Source organism: Pristis pectinata, chromosome 1 (genome assembly GCF_009764475.1).
Source record: "Pristis pectinata isolate sPriPec2 chromosome 1, sPriPec2.1.pri, whole genome shotgun sequence".
NCBI classification, from domain to species: domain Eukaryota; kingdom Metazoa; phylum Chordata; class Chondrichthyes; order Rhinopristiformes; family Pristidae; genus Pristis; species Pristis pectinata.
In genome coordinates, this window is record NC_067405.1 from 86,971,155 (window position 1) to 86,990,886 (window position 19,732).

Genomic DNA, 19,732 nt, shown 5'->3' on the forward strand with positions numbered 1-19,732 from the left:
TCTGAACATGGTGGTTGAAATAATGGTGCAGATAGAAACAAATGCGTATGATCTGATAGCTATTACAGAGCTGTGGCAAAGTGAACAGGGTTGGGAGCCAACTATTCTGAGATGTTCACAGAAGAAATAGGTGAAATGGAGGTATGTGGGAATGATAATAAAGGCAGTTAAGAAAAAGGATTGTAGCTCAGAAAATCCAGAAAGTCAGTTTGGGTGAAACTAAGAAACAACAAGGAGCAGAAAACTTTGGTGGGAATTGATAGTCATGATATAGGGCATTGTGTAAATTAAGAAATTAAAGGTGCATGTAACAAGTTTAATACAATAGACAGAGAGAATTGCAATCTATATGTAGTCTGGTCAAACCAAATTAGCAATAATCATGTGGAGGACTAATTCATGTTGTGTATAAAGGATGATTTTAGAAGCAGCGTCAATGAAAAGTCTACAAATATTGGAAATCTTAAATAAAAGCAGAACATGCTGGAAAAGCTCATAAGGGGCAGCTTCAGTGGAAAGACAAACCATTTCAGATATGATGAAAGGTCATCGACCTGAAATATTAACTGTTTCTCTCTCCACAGATGTTCCCTGACATGCTGAGTACTTCCAGCATTTTTTATTTTTATTTGGGCATAGTCAGTGTGGATTTACAAAAGGAAAATCGTGTTTGACAAATCTGTTTCTTAAAGTTGTAACTAGCAGAATAAATTTTGGGGAATAAATAGGTATGGTGCATTTAGACTTTCAGAAGAGGCTAAACCAAATTAGAAAATATGAGATTGGATATCGGTGTGGATTTGAAGATTGGTTAAAAGAAAGAAAATAGAGAATCATTTTTGGATTGTGAGTTCACCATCTATGTCAGTGATTTGGATGAGGAGACCAGGTGTAATATCTGCAAATTTGCTAATGATGCATTACTGTGTGGCACTGTAGGTTGTGAGGAGGATGCAGAAGGCTTCAGGGTGAATGAGGCAGGCCAAGCAAATAGGCCAGGACATGGCAGATAAAATAAAAATACTAAAAAATAGGAGACCTTACATTGGTAGTAAAAGGAGAATAGTGAAGCATTTTTTTAAATAAATGGTTAGAGATTGAAAGGTATTGGTGGTCAAATACATTGGCCTTAATTGCAAGACATTTTGGATACAAGAGTAAAAATGTTTTACTTTGAGACTGCACCTGGACTGTTGTGTTCAGCTCTAGTCTTCCTGCCTAAGTACAGATATACTTGCAAAAGAGGGAGTGCAATAAAGATTCACTTGAATGATTCGTGGGATTGAGTATTTATCCATTGAGGAGAGGTTAAGTATTCTGTGCCTATACTGTCTAGAGTTTAGAAGAATGAACTGTGGTCTCACTGAAACATACAAAATTCTTAAGAAGCTTAATGGGATAGATGCAAGGATGATGTCTCCCTTGACCAGGGTTACAGTCTAGTGATAAAGGGTCAACCATTCAGATGAGAGATTAGAAGAAATCTACTTCTTACACCCTTAGGTCATTTTGAAGCAGCAAAAGCAGCAAGCCTATGATTACACTTGCTACTATTTGAATTCGGGGTTAGCTCCAGTTAGCCCCTCAAGCCGTACTGCCAATCATTAAGATCATACCTAAGCTATGTCTTGACTCTTTCTTTCGATCCATGAAACCTTCATCTAGCAAAAATCTGTCAACCTCGATCTTAAATCTTGTTCTACCCAGCAAACACTGCTTTTTGGGGTAGTGTGTTCCAAATTTCTGCTATCCTTTGAAAAATTATTTCCTGTTTTCATGCGTAAAGATTGTACCGCTTGTTCTGGATTCCCCACCAGAGTAATTCATTTTGTTGGCTGTAAACTTGGGCTGCTTTGGGCCTTTGGCATTTTTTAATCTGTCACCATTTAAGAAATACTTGCTTCTAACATAAGCAAACATTTCACTCTGCCTGGCAAATTAGAAAGCAAGTCTGGCAACAAATCAACTAATGCCATGTGCTAATCACACATGGGAAACTGGCTTTTAATTCCAGTAAGTATACTTCCCCAGCATTAGCCCCCTTTCCCCCAACCCCCCAACCCAAGGTACAATATCCATGCTATGTAAAGGGATCCTCAGAGACCTGTAGTTTTGTGGTGATTACGTTAGAGGAAAGAACTTCATTCATTCATTGGAATAAGGAGGTACATATGGTTCGCCTTTACAGACCATGCATTGGTTTGGATCTCCTTTGACCAGGTCTTTTCATTGACACCAAAGGATGCATTGGTATCCATTCCACTAAGCTTCCAGCATGATAGTGGGGAGAGGAAGAGCAATAGAGTTGCATAACAGAGCAATGTAATGGAAGAGGCACGAGGTGGAGAAGAACTGCCCAAAAGACCCTCTCCAGTTAGAGTGTACAAGGAGTAGGTGTCTTATAAGCACCTGGCTGAGGAGCGATGCTCTTAGAAGCTCTGCTTCGCCAAGGGTATGGCATATGCAGCCATACCTGCAGCTACAGAACCACACCTGGAGGTACTGTATGTACTGAAGAGATCATAATGGTCTGATTTTTTTTCATCTCACAGATTATTCCAGGCTGGGTGCTGAAGATACAGCATTTCCCAGCACACTGCCCACTGCTTCATTAAGGAAGTTGCAACACTGTATATGGGAAAGGAAAATCATCTTCTTGAGCAATAATCTGTATGGAGGAGGTCACAACCATAAGGAATTCCTGAAGGGATAGGGGTGGTAGAAATTTATTTAATTCACTTCAGAATACAGAACTGCACTGGAACCTCAAGAGGTTTCACTCACAAAACATTCAGGTGGTCTACAACCATAGCTAGATGGTCAATCTAACACACTTGGGAAGCGTGCATGATGCATCCATCATTTTTCAGATGTTTGTGACTGCTTCATTATAAAAACCAAGCAACTGGGGTCAAAAACAATTGTTTATACATATAACTTTTGACTAAGCAGTACCGGCCAAATCTGTAACCTCCATCACCTTGAAGAACAAACATTACTCCCCCCACAACCCCCAAGAAGGTTGCCTCCAAGACTCTCATTAATGAAAAAAACTTGCTAAAGTCCTTTCTTAACCTGGGTCAAATCCTGAAATTTGCTACCTAGCAGCACTGCAGGAGTTTGGGAAGGTGGCTTCTCACCACATTCCCAAAAACAAATTAATGTCGTCAAATGCTACCTGGCAGCAACACACAATTGATGCGTGAATTCAGAAAAAAAAGCACCTATATGTTTCATCTTTTTATTGAGGCAGGCACGGTAGTGTAGCGGTTAGCGTGACGCTATTACAGTGCCAGCGACCCGGGTTCAATTCCACCCACTGTCTGCAAGGAGTTTGTACGTTCTCCCCGTATGTGCATGGGTTTCCTCTGGGTGCTCCGATTTCCTCCCATATTCCAAAGACGTATGGGTTAGGAAGTTGTGGGCATGCTATGTTGACGCTGGAAGCGTGGCAACACTTGCGGGCTACTCCCAGAACACTTTGCGCAAAAGATGTATTTCACTCTGTGTTTTGATGTACATGTGACTAATAAAGATATCTTATGATTATCTTGATGTCTTTTGACCATTTGATGAAACAAGATCAAACCAAAAGATCAATACAAGCTATATTTATACATCCAATCAAGACTAAGAAATGTACAACATTTCTTCTGCATGGCCTTAGAACCTGTCTTCCACTCTCATTTGCCTGTTCAACTGTTTGAATGCAGTCTTCACTTCGGCAGTATCTCTTGCTTAAGGATGGGTTGCTTCCATTCCAGTTCTGTGGGTTCTGAGGTAATCGATGAGACCAATGGGGTAACTATAGATATTGCCATAGATGGGCAGGTGGTGCCTGATGAAACAGGCAGGTGAGCAGTTTGTGCGATGGTGTACTTCTTCAGCTGTTTACCCTGGGTTGTATGCTCCAACCTATGGATTCAATGTTTTCAGTGCCATCTTTCCATATTTCTATACCTCCTTAGAATTAGGTCATTTTAGCCCATCAAGCCCATGCTGCAATCTCATTCCCCCATTCAATCACTCCCTGGAACCTTTGGCATTTGCCTGTTCAACTATCATCCCACCAACTGACACACATGGGTTAATTGACCACTAGATTGTCTCTATCTCAACTTTTCCATCTCCCCTTTGAGCAGTCATGGGCCTGGGATTCCCAGGATGTTGCACTTTTTCATGGAGGCATTGGGATCGTTCCTCAATCTTTTCCTCTGTCCGTCTGGTGTAAGGCAGGAGGATGGTGTGGCCTACCCTACAGAGCTGACTGAGTATAATTAAGGCCTCCATTGTTGTGGATTTTGGCCAGGGAGAGGCAATGGACATTGGTTTGCTTACCTTTCCAGTGAATTTGAAGGATTTTGCAGTACTGGTGGTATCTTTCTCTGCCTCGGTAAGCCTGCTCTAGATAGTCCAAATCTCAGAAGCTGACCAGTAGACCAATAGTTTTAGGTCAGATCCTCTTCACACTCTCTCACAGTCAGCCAAAGTGTTGTCTGTATACTGCAGTCCGACTGCTGAAGTCGGTTTGACTTTGGTATGTAGATGCCATTCTTTAGTTTGAATAGCTTCCCATTAGTTCCTCTAAATTAGTTCCATTCCAGTTGGTAGTTTATTGGAGGGACATGCAGCACTGAAACAAGTATCGGTGCGATGACACACCTTTGCTTGTTGCCAGTATTGACTGAAAGTAACTCCATAATGGACCTATTGGTCAGGATCATGACTTGCATACCATTGTGAAGCAAACGTAAGATGAAGACAGTTTTTTGCACCAGCTGAGTTTGCTTCACAGTCCCTCTTAGTTGATGGAGTCACAGCTTTAGTGAGGTTGAAGGAAGCCATGTTGGTGCTACTCCTTGCTTTCCACTCGCATAGTTTCCTTCAGTAGCAACAACGTGGCTGGAGGAGGCTTCACAAATGCTGAAAGATGACTTTGTGTCAGTGGAATGAGATGTCCCAACTTTGAACTGCACTTCTTGCCGTGATGGATTAGCTGCTTGAGAGGTAACGTAAAAGTTGTGAGTGTTAAGGTTTTATATATTCCATATTGTTAAGTGCCCTCCCTAATAGGAGCATTGGGAGGAAGATAAGAATCGGAGTAGATTGTACAGCCCTTTAAGCCTGTTCCACATTTCCGAGATCATAGCTGATCTTCAGTCTAATTCTAACCAGCTATTATCCAATGTCCTTTTGGTTACAAAAATCTATGTCTTAATTTTTACGTTTAGAATTAACGTAGCTTTAACTGCTGTTTGAGGGAAAAGTTGAGAACATGGCAAATAATTGAGCTATTATTCCATTCTTCCACTGCTCCTCCTCAGCATTAACCGTAATATCAATTTTTCAAATTTTTTTTTCGTTGTTTCAACTTTGCCATTTCTCAGGTTCTGTTCACTGTAAAAATTCTGCTCTAACTTCATCTGCAGTTTTTACTGACATTTCCCATGCTGTTTAAGTTCATTCTTATTCTGTCCTCTGATGATCCCTGTGTTTAAATACACTCAAGTTTCTCCAGCTATGCTTTGCTGACATGTAGAAAAATTCTCACTGGCATTCAACTCAGTGTTTGTGTTATTGTAAGAATAAAGGCTGCTGCATTTGCCTGTACAAAAGGTACTTCTATCTAAAGGGCTTGGGGCATCTATGAGTAATGTGATGTTGAGCTTGTCGTGAAACTACACAAAGCCGTTAATGTCAGCTGCTTTTCTAGGTTGACACCATGGGTTTTACCAATACGTTCTCCCTCAGCTACCCCATTAATTAAAGTATTAATATTTTCCCACACTTGTATGCTCAGTTTTGGCCTCCCATGAGGTGCTTTCATAGCCAGAGCCCAGTCGTCACCATACGAGAATGCAGTTTTCAGCCAAGCCATACACATATTCTAACCATCTATATCGACTTGTGCTTTTTTACTAAATGCATAACCACCGTTGCCAGACGGTGATGGACAACAGATTCCCTTTGATGGAGCTGTCTCATCTTTAGTCTAAACTGATTGCCGACAACATGCTTGCACTGCTCATACCAAAATCATTCAATCTTCTTTGTCAGAGTGTAGTTTTCAGTAAAGCTTCCTGTTATTTTCCCCCCAGTGTCCATAATTCCTCGTGAATCAACAAATACGTTCAGAAATGTCTTAATTTTCTTTTTAGTTTCTTTCATGGGTTGAATATTGATATTCAGTGTCCAGCATCATAGGCAAGGCATAATCATTTTGGCAAGTGTCAGAACCTGAAATGGAAGAGAGGATCTTATTTATTCATTTACAGGATGTGGTTGACTATCTGTGGCAAGGCCAATGTTTAGTGTCCATCTCTAATTGCTCTTTAGAATGATGAGATGTTACTTTGAACCAGTGTAGTCCAAAAGTATTATTAGGTAGGGAGTGACGAGACTTTTAATCCGTATATTTTCAAATCAGGATTGCACTTTGGAGGGGTACTTGTAGGTATTGGCAATCCCATGTGCATTTCTAGCAGCATATTAAAATGTAATACAACACATTGTACATTTTCACTAAAGTTTAGGAGTAAAAGTTGTGCCACCTACTGCTTAATCCTTGTGTGGAATGTTTAATTTATTGATAAGATGCCACATCAAAGGTTAATACAGAAAATAGAAGCTCCTGGTGCAGGAGGTAATATATCGGCATGAATGGAAGACTGACTAACAGGAAATGGGCATAATGAGTAGGATGTAATAATTGTGTACTGCAGGGATCAGTACAGGGACCTCAGCTTTTAACAATTTATATAATTGATTTGGAGAAAAGCACCAAGGTTTAGTTGCTAAATTTGCTGATGACACACAAGTAGGTAGGAAGGTAAGCTGAGGAGAGGACATAAGGAGGCTACAAAGGGATGCAGATTGTTTAATTGAATTGTCAAATGGAGTATGATGTGCAAAAATATGAAATTGTCCAGTTTTGCAAACAAAATCAAAAGCCTACTTAAATGGTGAAACATTGCAAAGTTCTGAAAAACAGAGGGATCTTTGCATGGTTCACGAAAAGCAAGTGTACAAGTGCAGAATGTAATCAAGAAAACTAACAATGTTACAGCTAATTGTCAGGGGAATTGAATACGAGAATTATGGTGGTTATCCTTCAGTTAATAAGGCATTAGTGAGACCACATGTGAAGTACTGTGAACAGTGTTGGTCTCCATATTTAAAGAAGGACATTGATGTATTGGAAGTTGTTTCGAGAAGATTTACATGACTAATAGCTGGAATGGGGAGTTGTTTTATGATGATGGTTTGTCAGGTTAGGCTTGTATCCTCAAGAATTTAAAAAAGTGATAGGAGACTATATTAAAATGTATAAGATCTGAGTGTGGGTGAACTGGGGATGGGGGAGGAGTCTTGACAGGGTGAATGTGGAGAGGATATTTCCTCTTGTGGGAGAATCTAGAGCTAGGGGTCTCTTTTCTAAAAATAAGGGGTCAGAGATGAAGCAATCTGTTTTCTCAGAGGATCATTGGAATTCTCTTCCTCAAAGGACTGTTAAGCAGAGTCTCTGAATAAGGCAAAGGTAAATAGATACTAGATAAGGAGGTGAAACATTCGACATATACATGGAAATGCAGATCTTATTAAATGATGTAGCAATTTTGAGGGGGCCAAGTGGCCTATTCCTGCTAATTTGTATATTTGCATTTACGTAAGTTTGCAGAAATGTGTTTCTTACTCTGTAATTCCTATCAGACTTTTAATCAAAGTGAAAATAAATCAATAGGAGTTGTGCGTGTATTTTACAGCTGCCCTGTCACTGTGGTAAGGCTATGAGGAGCAGAAATGGAGTGAACAAGTTGTATCAAAATTGAAGCAACAATGTGCTGGAGGAACAGAGGGTCATGCAGCATCTGTGGGAGGAAAGAAGTTGTCGACGTTTCGGGTCGAAACCCTGCATCAGGGCATTTTTCTTGAGTTCCTCCAGCACATTGTTTGTTGCTGCAGGTTCCAGCATCTACAGTCTCTTGTGTCTCCACTGTAGCAAAATTGATCCAATAGTCTGGAGCCATCTAGCTTCTCGTTCTGATTTATCCATTCTAGAATTTGATTTAATACTGCATCTCCAAGGAGATCCTTGTTGAGACTGTAAGTCAAAATAATATGAACTCTCAGCATGTCACTTTTCAATCCATCACATTCTGCTCAGCCATGTTGCTTATTCTTGTCTCTTTAAAAAAATGTACCATAAAGTAGCTTTCCTTCATTTTGAGCAAGCACTTGTTTTAGTTTTACCACATTTGCTGACTTGAGACTGATATTCCATGATAGCATTTGCTGTTCCCAGGCTGCCTTCCTGAATTAACATGCCGGAGTTAATTCCATCCCACCCCATCATTAATTCCAACTTCCACTTCTTGCAGTATGCTTCATTTCTATCTGTCTTTGTCTCTGGTGGCCTGCTGAGATGGAGAATTTATCTAGCTGTTCTCTTTTATGTTAGTTAACAAGTTGTTCATTTGCCAGGAATTCAATTCAGCGCAAACTGATGGGATGAAAATTTCCCTTTGCCAACTGTAAGGACCTTAAGTGAGAAATAAATTTGGAGCTTTTTCCTAGGACTTGGTGATCTCAGCCAAGTAGGATGAAGCTTCTTGTAAATTAGAAATTTCTGAAAGATATTACAATTAGTGTGGTAGGTTGGAGTAAATGTTGTCGTAGTGTATTTTGGAATATTCTCTTCAGGCTTGAGCTGCATCAATCTGAACTGACAGCTTGCACTCTACATTACTCTTCCTGAACTACTATATGTGTAATTACAAGGATGCAAAGAGCTCCACTTCTTACTTAAAATATAACCACTTAGAAAATTTACTCAAAGTACAAGAGGTTGTGAAGAGCCTTGTTTAAATGTGATTTGACTTTTAGCTGTAATTACAAGTCCATGTAGTACAAGACTACTAATCCTGAAATTTTTAAACTATTTGTCTCCGGCATGGAATTGATTCTAAATTATTGTTTCAACTAGTGTTGGTGGGAAATGGTGATAATTGAGATACAATCTCACTATATTTTCAAAGGTTGAGTACATGCAGCAATTTTTGTATCAAAATATTTATCAAAAATTATAAGTTCTCTAATAACATTGTTTATGATAAGTTGTAGAATATGATACCCTGCTGCTGCACCTTCTTCCTTCCTTCCCTCATTTGCTTCTTTGATTCTTCAAGCATGAGCTTTTTATATCTTTCACGTTTACTGTTCTATGTCTTCACTTTTCTCCATGAATTGAAACCATACAAAATGCAATCAAGTATAATGAAATTGTAGGATTTATATCTCCAGTAGGTATCTGTTCACAGTGATGCTGCAGAGCATAATGAAATACTCTGGGTTACATAAGGGTTCCATTCCTGAAAACTGTCCGTAAACTGAATTTTCCATGTCCATGTCAGAAATGAACAATTTCTCCCAAAACCAAGATATGTGAAGATATTGCAATCTGATGTATGGACTTAGAAAGACAAAATACCTTGGAAGCAGACAGGCATCAAATTTTATTTAAGTATAATATGAATGATTATTCATTATTTAATTGAATTTCGATTTAAAAATTACCATAATTGTATTGCTGAGTTTAGACTATCAACTATTTCTGATTCCAATCTTTGATGTTTGGATTAAGAATTTATTTGGAGATGTTTTTGATTGTTGCTTGATCTGGGGAAGAATATCAAATTATTTTCTCCAACAAAGGGACAGGATTAAACAGCATTGTCAGATTTCCATACACATGACTACTGTATTCTTTTCACTGTTGTGTGTTATTGATAAGGGAAGAAATCAGTCAGTTTCTGGTTTGGGAGAAAAAACTTCAGTGTCCTTTTTAGTTTCAGTGATTTTTTTTTCAAAAGGATGAACAGCAACCAAACTTATTTTTGGCATGGGAGAATTGGCGTAAAGTCAAATCTCTGCTAGTCAGGACTTCCGTAACCCCTTACAAGACATGGAAAAATTGGGGCAATTTTTATTGAGAAAGGTTATAGAGTGATTTGACAGTGGTTTTGAAAATTAAGAGAGAATGGGATAGTGTTCAAAAAAGCCAACAATGTCCAGTGTTTAAGCCATGCAGAACAAGAGGACATAGATGGAAGATTAAGTGTAAGTTTCAGAGACAAAGTAGGGAATATCTTTTTACATGGACAATCATGAGAGTGTATATTGCACCAACATAGTTAGTAATTAAAGAAATTAAAGCAGAAATTCTGTGAACATTTAAGCATAAGTTAGATAATTGAAGGATAGGAATGTATATGGACATGCAACAGGGATTCAGCAAGCAGTTAAGAAGGCAAATGGTATGTTGGCCTTCATATCAAGTAGATGTGGGTATAGGAGCAAGAATGTTTTGCTACAATTATATGGGGCTTTGGTGAGACTACATATTAGGTATATGTATTATTAGGAATATTAGGTGCAGTTTTGGTTTGTTGAACTAAAAAAAATACATGTCATAGAGGAGGTGCAGAACTCCCAGAATGGCGAGAATGAGAAGAGACCAAGTTAACTAGGTTTGCATTCACTGAAGGTGAGATAGAATGGGAAGGGATCTAATTAACAGTTAGAAAATTTTGACAGGGCTAGACAGACTAGTTGTGGGAGGATGTTTCTCTTTGGTGGGGTATATGGAAGAAGAGATCACAGTCTCAGGTTACAAGGTAAGAGAATTAGGCCTGATATGAGAAATTTCTTTGTTCAAAAGGTGGTGAGTCTGGGGAATTCATTACTGCAGAAGGCTGTAGAGACCTAGTTGCTGAATATTTTTAAGAAGGAGATAGATAAATTCTGGGCAGAAAGGACATCGAGGATTTTGGGGGGAGAGCAGGAATGTAGCTTTGAATTAGATGATCAGTCGTCTGGTGGAGTAGGCTTGAGAGGCTAACTGGCCTGCTCTTGTGCTTATTTTCAATGTTTCTCTCAGCCCCTTAATGTAATTTCTGCATGATATTATGAAAATATAATTTGACTTTAATTTTTTCACAATGTAATCTGAGCTCTGTTGTTTTGTTTCCTAGTGGTTTGTAGAGCAGCCTTTTCAGAGGGTTGGGTGTAGTTTAACCTCAACCCTGGTTGAATAGATTCAGGTAGTCTTAAGCCAGTTAAAGAGCTACTGAAAAAAATGATATACATTAGGAAATACAAGTCTAGGATTACAGTTATTTCATGTGTCAATAATAAGAAATTGATATTTTAACATTGGACTTAAATACATGTGAAGTAATTTTTTGTTGCTGTATGTAACCTTTATACCAACTTGTCAGATTTCTAAAGTAGGGAAACATCCAAAGATAGAACAGCTAGAAGCAAAATGTTACAGTTGAACAAAAATGGTCAAGTTGATGTCAATTTAGGAGCATCCTAAAAGAGGAGAGAGATTTAGAGAAGACTGAAGGAATTCCAAAGTTTAAGCTTGCGTGGCTAAAACCAAGGCCACTCGTATAGAACAGTGAAGATCAGTGAGAAGCCAGTACTGAAGGAGTGTCAATATCCCAGAACTATATGGGACTGAAAGAGGCTACAGAGAGGGGCAATATCAAAATGTTATTTACAGCATTCTTGAACCCACCCTGTCATTGAACACCGATGAATCACACATATGAACTATCTGCAAAGATCTCATAGAGGTGTAAGGGGGGAATGTTAGAGAAAGCAGATGATATATACTTTGTTTTGGATGCCATGGAAGAATATTGAAACAAGAATGAAAATTTTAAAAATCAAAACGTGGCTTGATGCAACAATAATGTTAATCACACAATATTAATGTACTGATTTGCACGTTAACCTATATACAGGAGTTTAAGAAGTATGCAATAAAAGGAGCACAGGACAAATTACAAATGTGTTGCACTGAAATGTCTTTTTAAAGTGCTTTTAAATTGATCCAATTTAGTGAGCTGGCATTTAGCACTGTATTGACTGTAGAATCTGAAAATAGACATGATGGTGTCATGCGCTGGAGTTTAGAGGACCCATACACATGAGAAATATTATGTTTAATTTATAGCAAAATTGTTTGTTGTATCCTTTAATTTTTTTTGTAGGCAGCACAATTAGGATGGATGGAAAGGAAGGCAGCAGCCACTTTCTACGGAACACCCCCAAGTTCCACCATTGATGAAGCTCTTAAAAACTTTTTAAAGGTGAGATCTGATTTGAAGTTGCTGTGGACAGCTGACTCTACTCCAAGTCTGACTCCTTATGGAGTCTTCTCTTGGAAAGACAACGAGTACTTTGCTTGCACTTACACCTTGAGTTTGCCACAAAAGACTGTCAGGTGCAAAGATGCACAACTGGTCTTTTATTGGTTGGAATGGAAGGGAATAGCTGCAAGAGCTTTGAATGAATGTTTCTTAACATGAAAAGAATTACAGGTTCATATTTAAAAAATAATCTTAATCTTCCTACATTTTTAAAGTTCTAATGCATTGTTAATTTAGATTTTTGTAAGTGTTTAATATGTTTGAAAACATTGGAGTCTTTTTTGTTAATTTCAAAGCTAACTTTTACAGGTTTTTATTAGTTTTGTTTTATTTCTTCCTTGGGCAAGGAAGTCCAACATATAATTAAGGAATTCCTTGCATTTTATGCTGTCTTTAACCAATCTGTATGGGAATAATTGAAGCCTCACACATTATCACTATTAATTGCTTTCATCTCTTTCTGAATTTGTTTGCAGATTAGCTCCACAATAACTTTCCCACAATTTAGTAGTTCTATAGGATATAGCCAGCAGTCAAAAAACGCAGTCCTGTTTCTCGACTGTTAATCACAGATTCTATGTTTGAATCTTCAAGTACCATAGCAGGATATTTCTATACTATTTCTCCTGAATAGATTGTAACCAGCAGTGGCAAGTTTTGTTTCACCTTCTTTGACCCAGGTTTCCATTTCTGCCATAAACCCATGAGGTAACAAGTTTTTGGAAATTTACAAGACTGCCTTAGAGAGGGGTTCAATAGAAAATTAGAAAAATATTCAGTGTTAGATTCAGGCCATAAGCAAACAAGGCACAGCTTTGATGCCCTATTTGATTTTGAACTGCGCTTCACTTATATCTTTGATACCTTTGCAACACTGCTTTCTTCCATCTTTCACAACACAGCTCACCAACATCCCACCTGCCTGTTAGCTGCTGCGCTCCCCAACTTATTCTGTATCCACCTACAAATGGTATTCAAAATCCATATGATGATGCATTCAATGGGCTCCCAACTCCCTACCTCTGCAAACTCCTCCAGCCTCAACTGATAAACATAGTAGATGTACACTTCTGACTTTATATGCAGTGCTGCTCTTCCCATCCCCATGAATATCTGAGCTTTTAACCCCATACTAAATCCTTCCTCCCAACCTTCCTGGCCTTGCAGATTCACACATTTCCTGTCTTCAAACATTTCCTCAGTTCATATCCTTATTTTATCATCTTTAGTCATCTCTTCTGATTGTCCCCTCTGCTCTGTATCCACTCCCTGTTTCTGCAAAATGATGTTTTCAAAGTATGTAGGTGGAATGGATGAATTATGTTTTCTTATTCCATGTTTCTATGTATGTATTTAAGTGAACAATAATCTCACTTCCATTGACCCTGAAAAAACTGACTGCTGACAATGTTGAATAGTTGTGTATATTTTTATATCCAATTTTGTCAATATAATTGGCTAAAGAGCCTTTCACTGTAAACTGTTAATTACCTTCAGATATGAAGAAGTTAGGTGGGAGAATATGAGATCAACGAGAGAAAGCAAAGGATAAAACTAGGCCCAGTTGATATATCACCACTGTTCAATTTGGCTTACTGCTGGACAGGAAGTGGAAAATAAATTCAAAAATAACAAGCAGGTTCAGTAAGCCTAATGTCACTGCCTTAATATAAATATTATATGGATGAGGTATTTTAGTTGTAAAATCAGGATAGAGAAACTGGGGTTGGTCTCCTTGGAACAAAGAGGATTGGGAGGAGTTTTGACAGAGGAGTATAAAATCATAACTGGATTAGACAGGGTAATTAGAGAGGAATTCTTCCCATAAGTTCAGGGACAAAAGAGCACAGATTTAAACATACAAGGCGGAAGTGATGAAAAATATTTTTATGCATTGAGAAATTATGATCTGGAGCTCACTGCCTTTGTGGGTTGGCAGGAACGGAATCTGTCAGGCAGGGCTTTCAAAAGGGAATTGGATAGAGTGAACAGTTTACAGGGCTATGGGAAAAGTAGGGAATAGATTGATAGGATTGCTCCTCGGTGCTGGAATGGGCTTAGTAAACCAAATATTTGATGTGTTGTTCTTGTTATTGAATGTTGTGTACATAATGAGCAAAATAATTAACAGCTATTGATTTTATCTATAGGAATTTTAGTGAGAAGCATGTGATGTTTAAAATTAGATATTGATGAAAGGAAATGAGAGACCATTAAAAATGTGCTGGTAATACAACATATCGCCCAGGTTCACAGTATGGTTCTGTTTGGCCCACCTTGTTGAGTGTTTAGCATTCCTAATTTGCTTTATGGTCTGATTTTTTTTTGCCAGACCATGAATCATTCTTATTTCAGCACAGAATCCAAAAAGCAGAACTGAATGCCAGTTCTTTAACTGTTGCTGTCTAGACAAAGCTGAATTCCCTGCTTTTTCTCCATATCTTTTTATATTCTTCAAATTACAAGATTCTGTGTCCTAGGCCTGGAACCAGTTAAACTCTCAAGACCGACAAATATACTATGTAACTTCACAGTCATACTGTAGCAGCAGATTGTCCTATAACTCATTCAGTCTCTGGATCATCAGTGTATGTATGTTGCTTGATGCCAAGTTGCACTTTGAACTAGACTGAATGCCAGGCACTCAAATCTGTGAGCAAAGTCTTGACCTCTCTTCAAAATGAAAAGCAGCTGGCTATGTACCAGTGAGGTACACATAATGCATTTACAAAATGTGAATCATTTACTGAGACTTTTGGAGAATTATTTGTACCTGAATATCAAGGAGGACTTCGCATTTTTCACTATTGCTCAGCAGCTAGATGATATGCTGATAATAACCCAACACTGGTATGAACCAGAAAAGTTGTCCCTTAGTAAAGCTGTTCCTTGTTTGTTCTCCTTCTTTTTGAGTGCACCTTTGTTGGTTTAGCAGCTGTCCCATCCATATTAAGACAAGTTATTTTCTACCAGTGAGGATGATTTAAATTCACATAAAGTAATCAGGTAGGACTTTGATTCCCCATTAAACTGCAAGTGTCCAAAATGAAATGAATATGCGAAGTCTGATGGGCCAGTAGCACAAAACTGACTTTAATTCAAGGCCAAAGATGTAATTACAAAAGTCCATTAGTGCCATTCTGTAAATGGGGTTAAAATATATTGTTTGAACATCATCTACATTTCCCTCATGTGATTTTTGAACTGGGATGAGTGCAAAAGTGAAAATATCTGTCATGACGCTTTTCTTTTCAATGGAAAAGAAAAAGTAGTAGTTGCAATCCATGTAAAACCAGGCACTATCAGTAAACAAATGTTGTTACTTTTAACCATCTGTTTTACAGGCTGAAGAGTTGAGTCCGGGGTACTCCAAATCCAACTCGGTGTACATTGCAAAGGTATTTTTGCTGCCATTGCCTTGTGTAGTTTTATCTGTTTGTTTTAGGTTATTGTCCGACAATACCTCAGTACCAAGGAAGGTCTCAGATCCATTGCTGAATTATATCACAAACTTCCACAGAACTCTCCCTGTACGCGGTCTTTTTTTTAGGCTGGGCAGGTTACTGTGATCTGTAAGCACCTTATCATTGTGAATAAAGTTTAAGAGAAAAATGTAACAAAATGCATTCTTTGACTGCATGTGCCCTATCCTATTTGCCTTTCTTCTAACAATTATAAATAGGTTTGCAACAGTCATTAGTATCCTATTTGCCTTTCTTCTAACAATTATAAATAGGTTTGCAACAGTCATTAGTAGAGAAATGGTGGTGGAATAATGAAATAAAACCATCTTATTCCGTGGGCTTAACTGTAGAATAATGGTAAACGGATGGTCTTATCAGCTCTCGCCATGGAGGTAAAAAGATCATCCATACTTTACAATCCTGATCACTAAGAGCCAACCTAATTTGGCAGCAGCAGTCACATCTCAGTCAAAAGGTCACAAGTTTAAGTCCTGCTTCAGAATATTTTGGGGCAGCATTGTGGTTCAGCAAAGCCTCACAGCTCCAGCTATCCTAGTTTGATCCTGACATCCGATGCTGTCTTTGTGGAGTTTGCATGTTCTCCCTATAACAGCATGGGTTTTCCCTAGGTGCTCCAGTTCACTTCCTAATCCAAAATGTATACTGCTAGATTAATTGGCTGCTGTAAATCACCCCTAGTGTAGTTGATTGGTGGGAGAAAGAATAAGTTACAGGGAAATAGAGCGGCACAGACTCAGTGTGCTGAATGGCCTTCTTCTACATCATAAGAAATATGATAATTTAATCTAGGTTGGCATTCAAGGGAGAAGTGCTACACTGAGGTTGCTGTTAACTTAACAGGAAAAGACATGAAAGCACCATTCTAATTACAATTCATTGTAAAATTCAGAGAAGGGCAGTCAATCAAACTAAGCCAAAACATTTGTTCCCATTCTCCTGGAGAGTGGGCAGCTCCTGGTTCTGCTATGTTCCAGTGGTTCAATGGCAGCATTCTTATTTCAGTCATTATATTGTTGATTCATTTCAGAAGATTGCTGCAGGAGTGTGACACTTTCAAAAATACTGTATCTTGAATGAGGTGATCAACCAAGATCCCTCTGCCTAAGATGCAGTGAAAAAAAATCCCATGATATTTTTTGAGGAAGGCAAAGGAGTTAATCTAGCATCCTATTTATTCCTCAACCACCATCATCAAAACAAATTGTTCTGTTATTTCTCCAGTTATTGTCTGTGGTACTTGCTATGCATAAACTCATTGCACTGTTTTCTCCCATTACAGTTGTGAATGGCTGTGAAGCACTTCGTGATGTCCTGAAATGCTGGCTTTTAATTCAGTGACTTATTTTAGAAAGTTTATTTTCAAGGATATTGGGCAGGTACAAGATCAAACTGGGCTGTCAGTATTCATGGCTAAAGGGTGCCATGCAGCATAAATAATTGAGTTGAGCTTATTGACGCTTACCGTGGTCAAAATTACCATACAATTAATTCAAAACTCACATTGTATTGTATCTACGCAAATATCCATGTAAGTTACGTTGACCCCGGGCTAACAACTTAAGTTCCAAAAGCTATTGTTCCTTTCATACCAGTACTCACTCAGACCACCACTCCAACTTATAACACTGAAATAGGGGACCTCCTCCTGGCCCACCGATTGATCCTTCCTCTCCCTGCCCCTGGCATGGGGGTCTTCCTTGCAACAGTTAGTCTATAATAAAAATAATAATAATAATAATAATAATAGTTCTCGCTGCTTTACATCCGAAATCCTCCATTCATATCCTCATCAGATCAGACCGTTGTGTTTCAATTTCATTGATGCAGGCTTACCTGGCTAGCCTGTGTCAGCTTCTGATTGGATCTGGCCTAAGGCTACAAGCAGTATTACATTTTAAACATTGATTTCTCCAACTTCTGGTAACCACTCCCTTCTGTCCCCCCCTTTGTTTTCCCTTAGCCCACTGACCCCTATACCCCTTCTCTTTACCTCCCCAGCCCTCTCAATCTGCCCGTCACCCACACATTTCTCCCTCCAGTTCCCCTTCTCACCTCCTTCCCTTTATTCCATGGTCTACTGTCCTCTCCTATCAGCCCTTTGTCACTTCTACCTATCACCTCCCAGCTTCTTACATCGTTCCCACTTCCCCCCTCCCCACCTATCTTCCGACTCACACCTGGATTCACCTATCACCCATCAGCTCCTGATCCACCCTCTCCCACCACCCTATTACACTGGCTATCTCCCCACTTTCTTTCCAGTCTCAAGGAAGGGTCTCGGCCCAAACATCAACTGTCCATTTCCCTCCATAGATGCTGCTTGACCCACTGAGCTCGCCCAGCATTTTGTGTGTCGTAGGCAGTATTACTTTATTGCTCTTCTACCAGACTTGTGCCTCATGTCACTTTCTTTCTTCTTCCTGAGTCAGGCCAGTTCAAACCAGTTTAGCCAGGTCAGCCAGTGCTGGGCTCAGTTACTTCAGGTCACAGACACAGACTGCCCTTTTCATAAGCCTGCACCTTCTATCTAACCAAAGAACTTCTTATTTGGAAATGATCTCTAGTTTAACAGATTATCAGCAGGGGCCTCATTGTGTCCCCCTTTAATTGCTTTGATCAAGCCGTCCCTGAACGAGAACCAGTTCACAAAACAGTTCACGAAATGGAGGTTGCAGAACAGTCTCATAAAATGTCGGTCTCCATTCCTTCTACCACATGGCAAGGACAAAGACATTTGGTTCATCTACTTCCACTGTCCTTGACTCATTCCAGTTAGATATTTTTTCATATTTTAATTCCTTCATGGCCAACAAGCTGGATAAATGATTATATTGTTCTGAATTGTCAAAATATTTTATCAAATATTTTAATACGGTATTATTACATGTACGAGCACATAACAACTCATTTTACATGTTTCCTAAAATGAATTCAGTTAGACATACGCCTGGGGCACAAAACAATGCAGTGAACCAGTGCAGTGGTTTCCCATGAACTGCTACCAGACAGGTAGCCAAACAGAGCTACTACCAGACACCAGTCTAGATTGTTTCCAGTGTATATAAACAGTAAGGTAGTCTAAAAGGCATCAAAAATGGGAACTGCTTTATTAAACAAGGATTATGTGATTGAGTCCAGTGGGGATGATAAGAAGCCTAGAGAGTGAGCAAAAGAAAACAGGAATTGTACCCAATGGCACTCTTGACTCTCTAGTTTCTCAATTCCCTGGAAATCCTAGAACATTCCGTTATATATTGGTGATGCCAATGAATTCCTCTTGGAGAATCCTACAAGACCAAAAATAACATATTGTCCGCTTTGGTTAACAGCACTATAATTCCTTGTACACTGCATACCAAGCAGTTGATGTAACTTTGCATGATGCTATTAAATGTTTTCACTGAGGAAATAGCATTTGTGTTTGTCAAAAATAAGAATAGAAAATGCTGGAAACAGATGGCAGGTTAGGTAGTATCTGTAAAGTGGTGAAGTAGGGGATTTAGGTGTGCATCTTCAACTCCTGATGATTGCATACCCAAACTTGTTTGTACTCTGCAGGAATTTTGGTTTAACCTTTTGAACATAAGTTCTGTTCCTATTGCCTGTGTTCCTTATCTTTTTTTCATTCAGTGATTCTGCTTTATTTCTCAACTTAATTAAACATGTGTGGTTGTCCAAATAAATGCTGGCTGAATCTTGAAACCTTAATATTCATGAAGAAGTCCACTTGATTTGAAGTGTTGGATGTAATCTGGAACTGTTTTGGTATTCACAGTGCTACAGGGACCTTGGCAACTATGCAACTGCTCTACACTGGCTGGACTTAGCATCTGAATTGCCTATCAAATCAAAAAACGTAAGTGCAATTCAACAAAGAATTAGTATCATGTCTGCATGAGACTATTTTAAAAACTCTTCCATGTTGTTGAGTTCCTGTTTATCAATAGATTAAACTAATTACATCATTATAAAGCTTTTTTTGGACCTTAGTAATGTTAGACATTTTAAAATTATCTGTAGAAACTACGC

The 19,732-nt window shown here is 38.7% G+C and overlaps 1 protein-coding gene across 1 annotated transcript in view; it reads left to right on the forward strand.

The window, feature by feature from the left end:
- Positions 1-19,732, forward strand: part of LOC127573747 (regulator of microtubule dynamics protein 3-like) — a 232,083-nt gene that overhangs the window by 207,152 nt on the left and 5,199 nt on the right. The window contains exons 9-11 of the mRNA XM_052026311.1: positions 12,060-12,158; positions 15,563-15,616; positions 19,479-19,559. Of these exons, the coding sequence (XP_051882271.1) occupies positions 12,060-12,158; positions 15,563-15,616; positions 19,479-19,559 (234 nt within the window). The remainder of the gene's footprint in view (positions 1-12,059; positions 12,159-15,562; positions 15,617-19,478; positions 19,560-19,732) is intronic.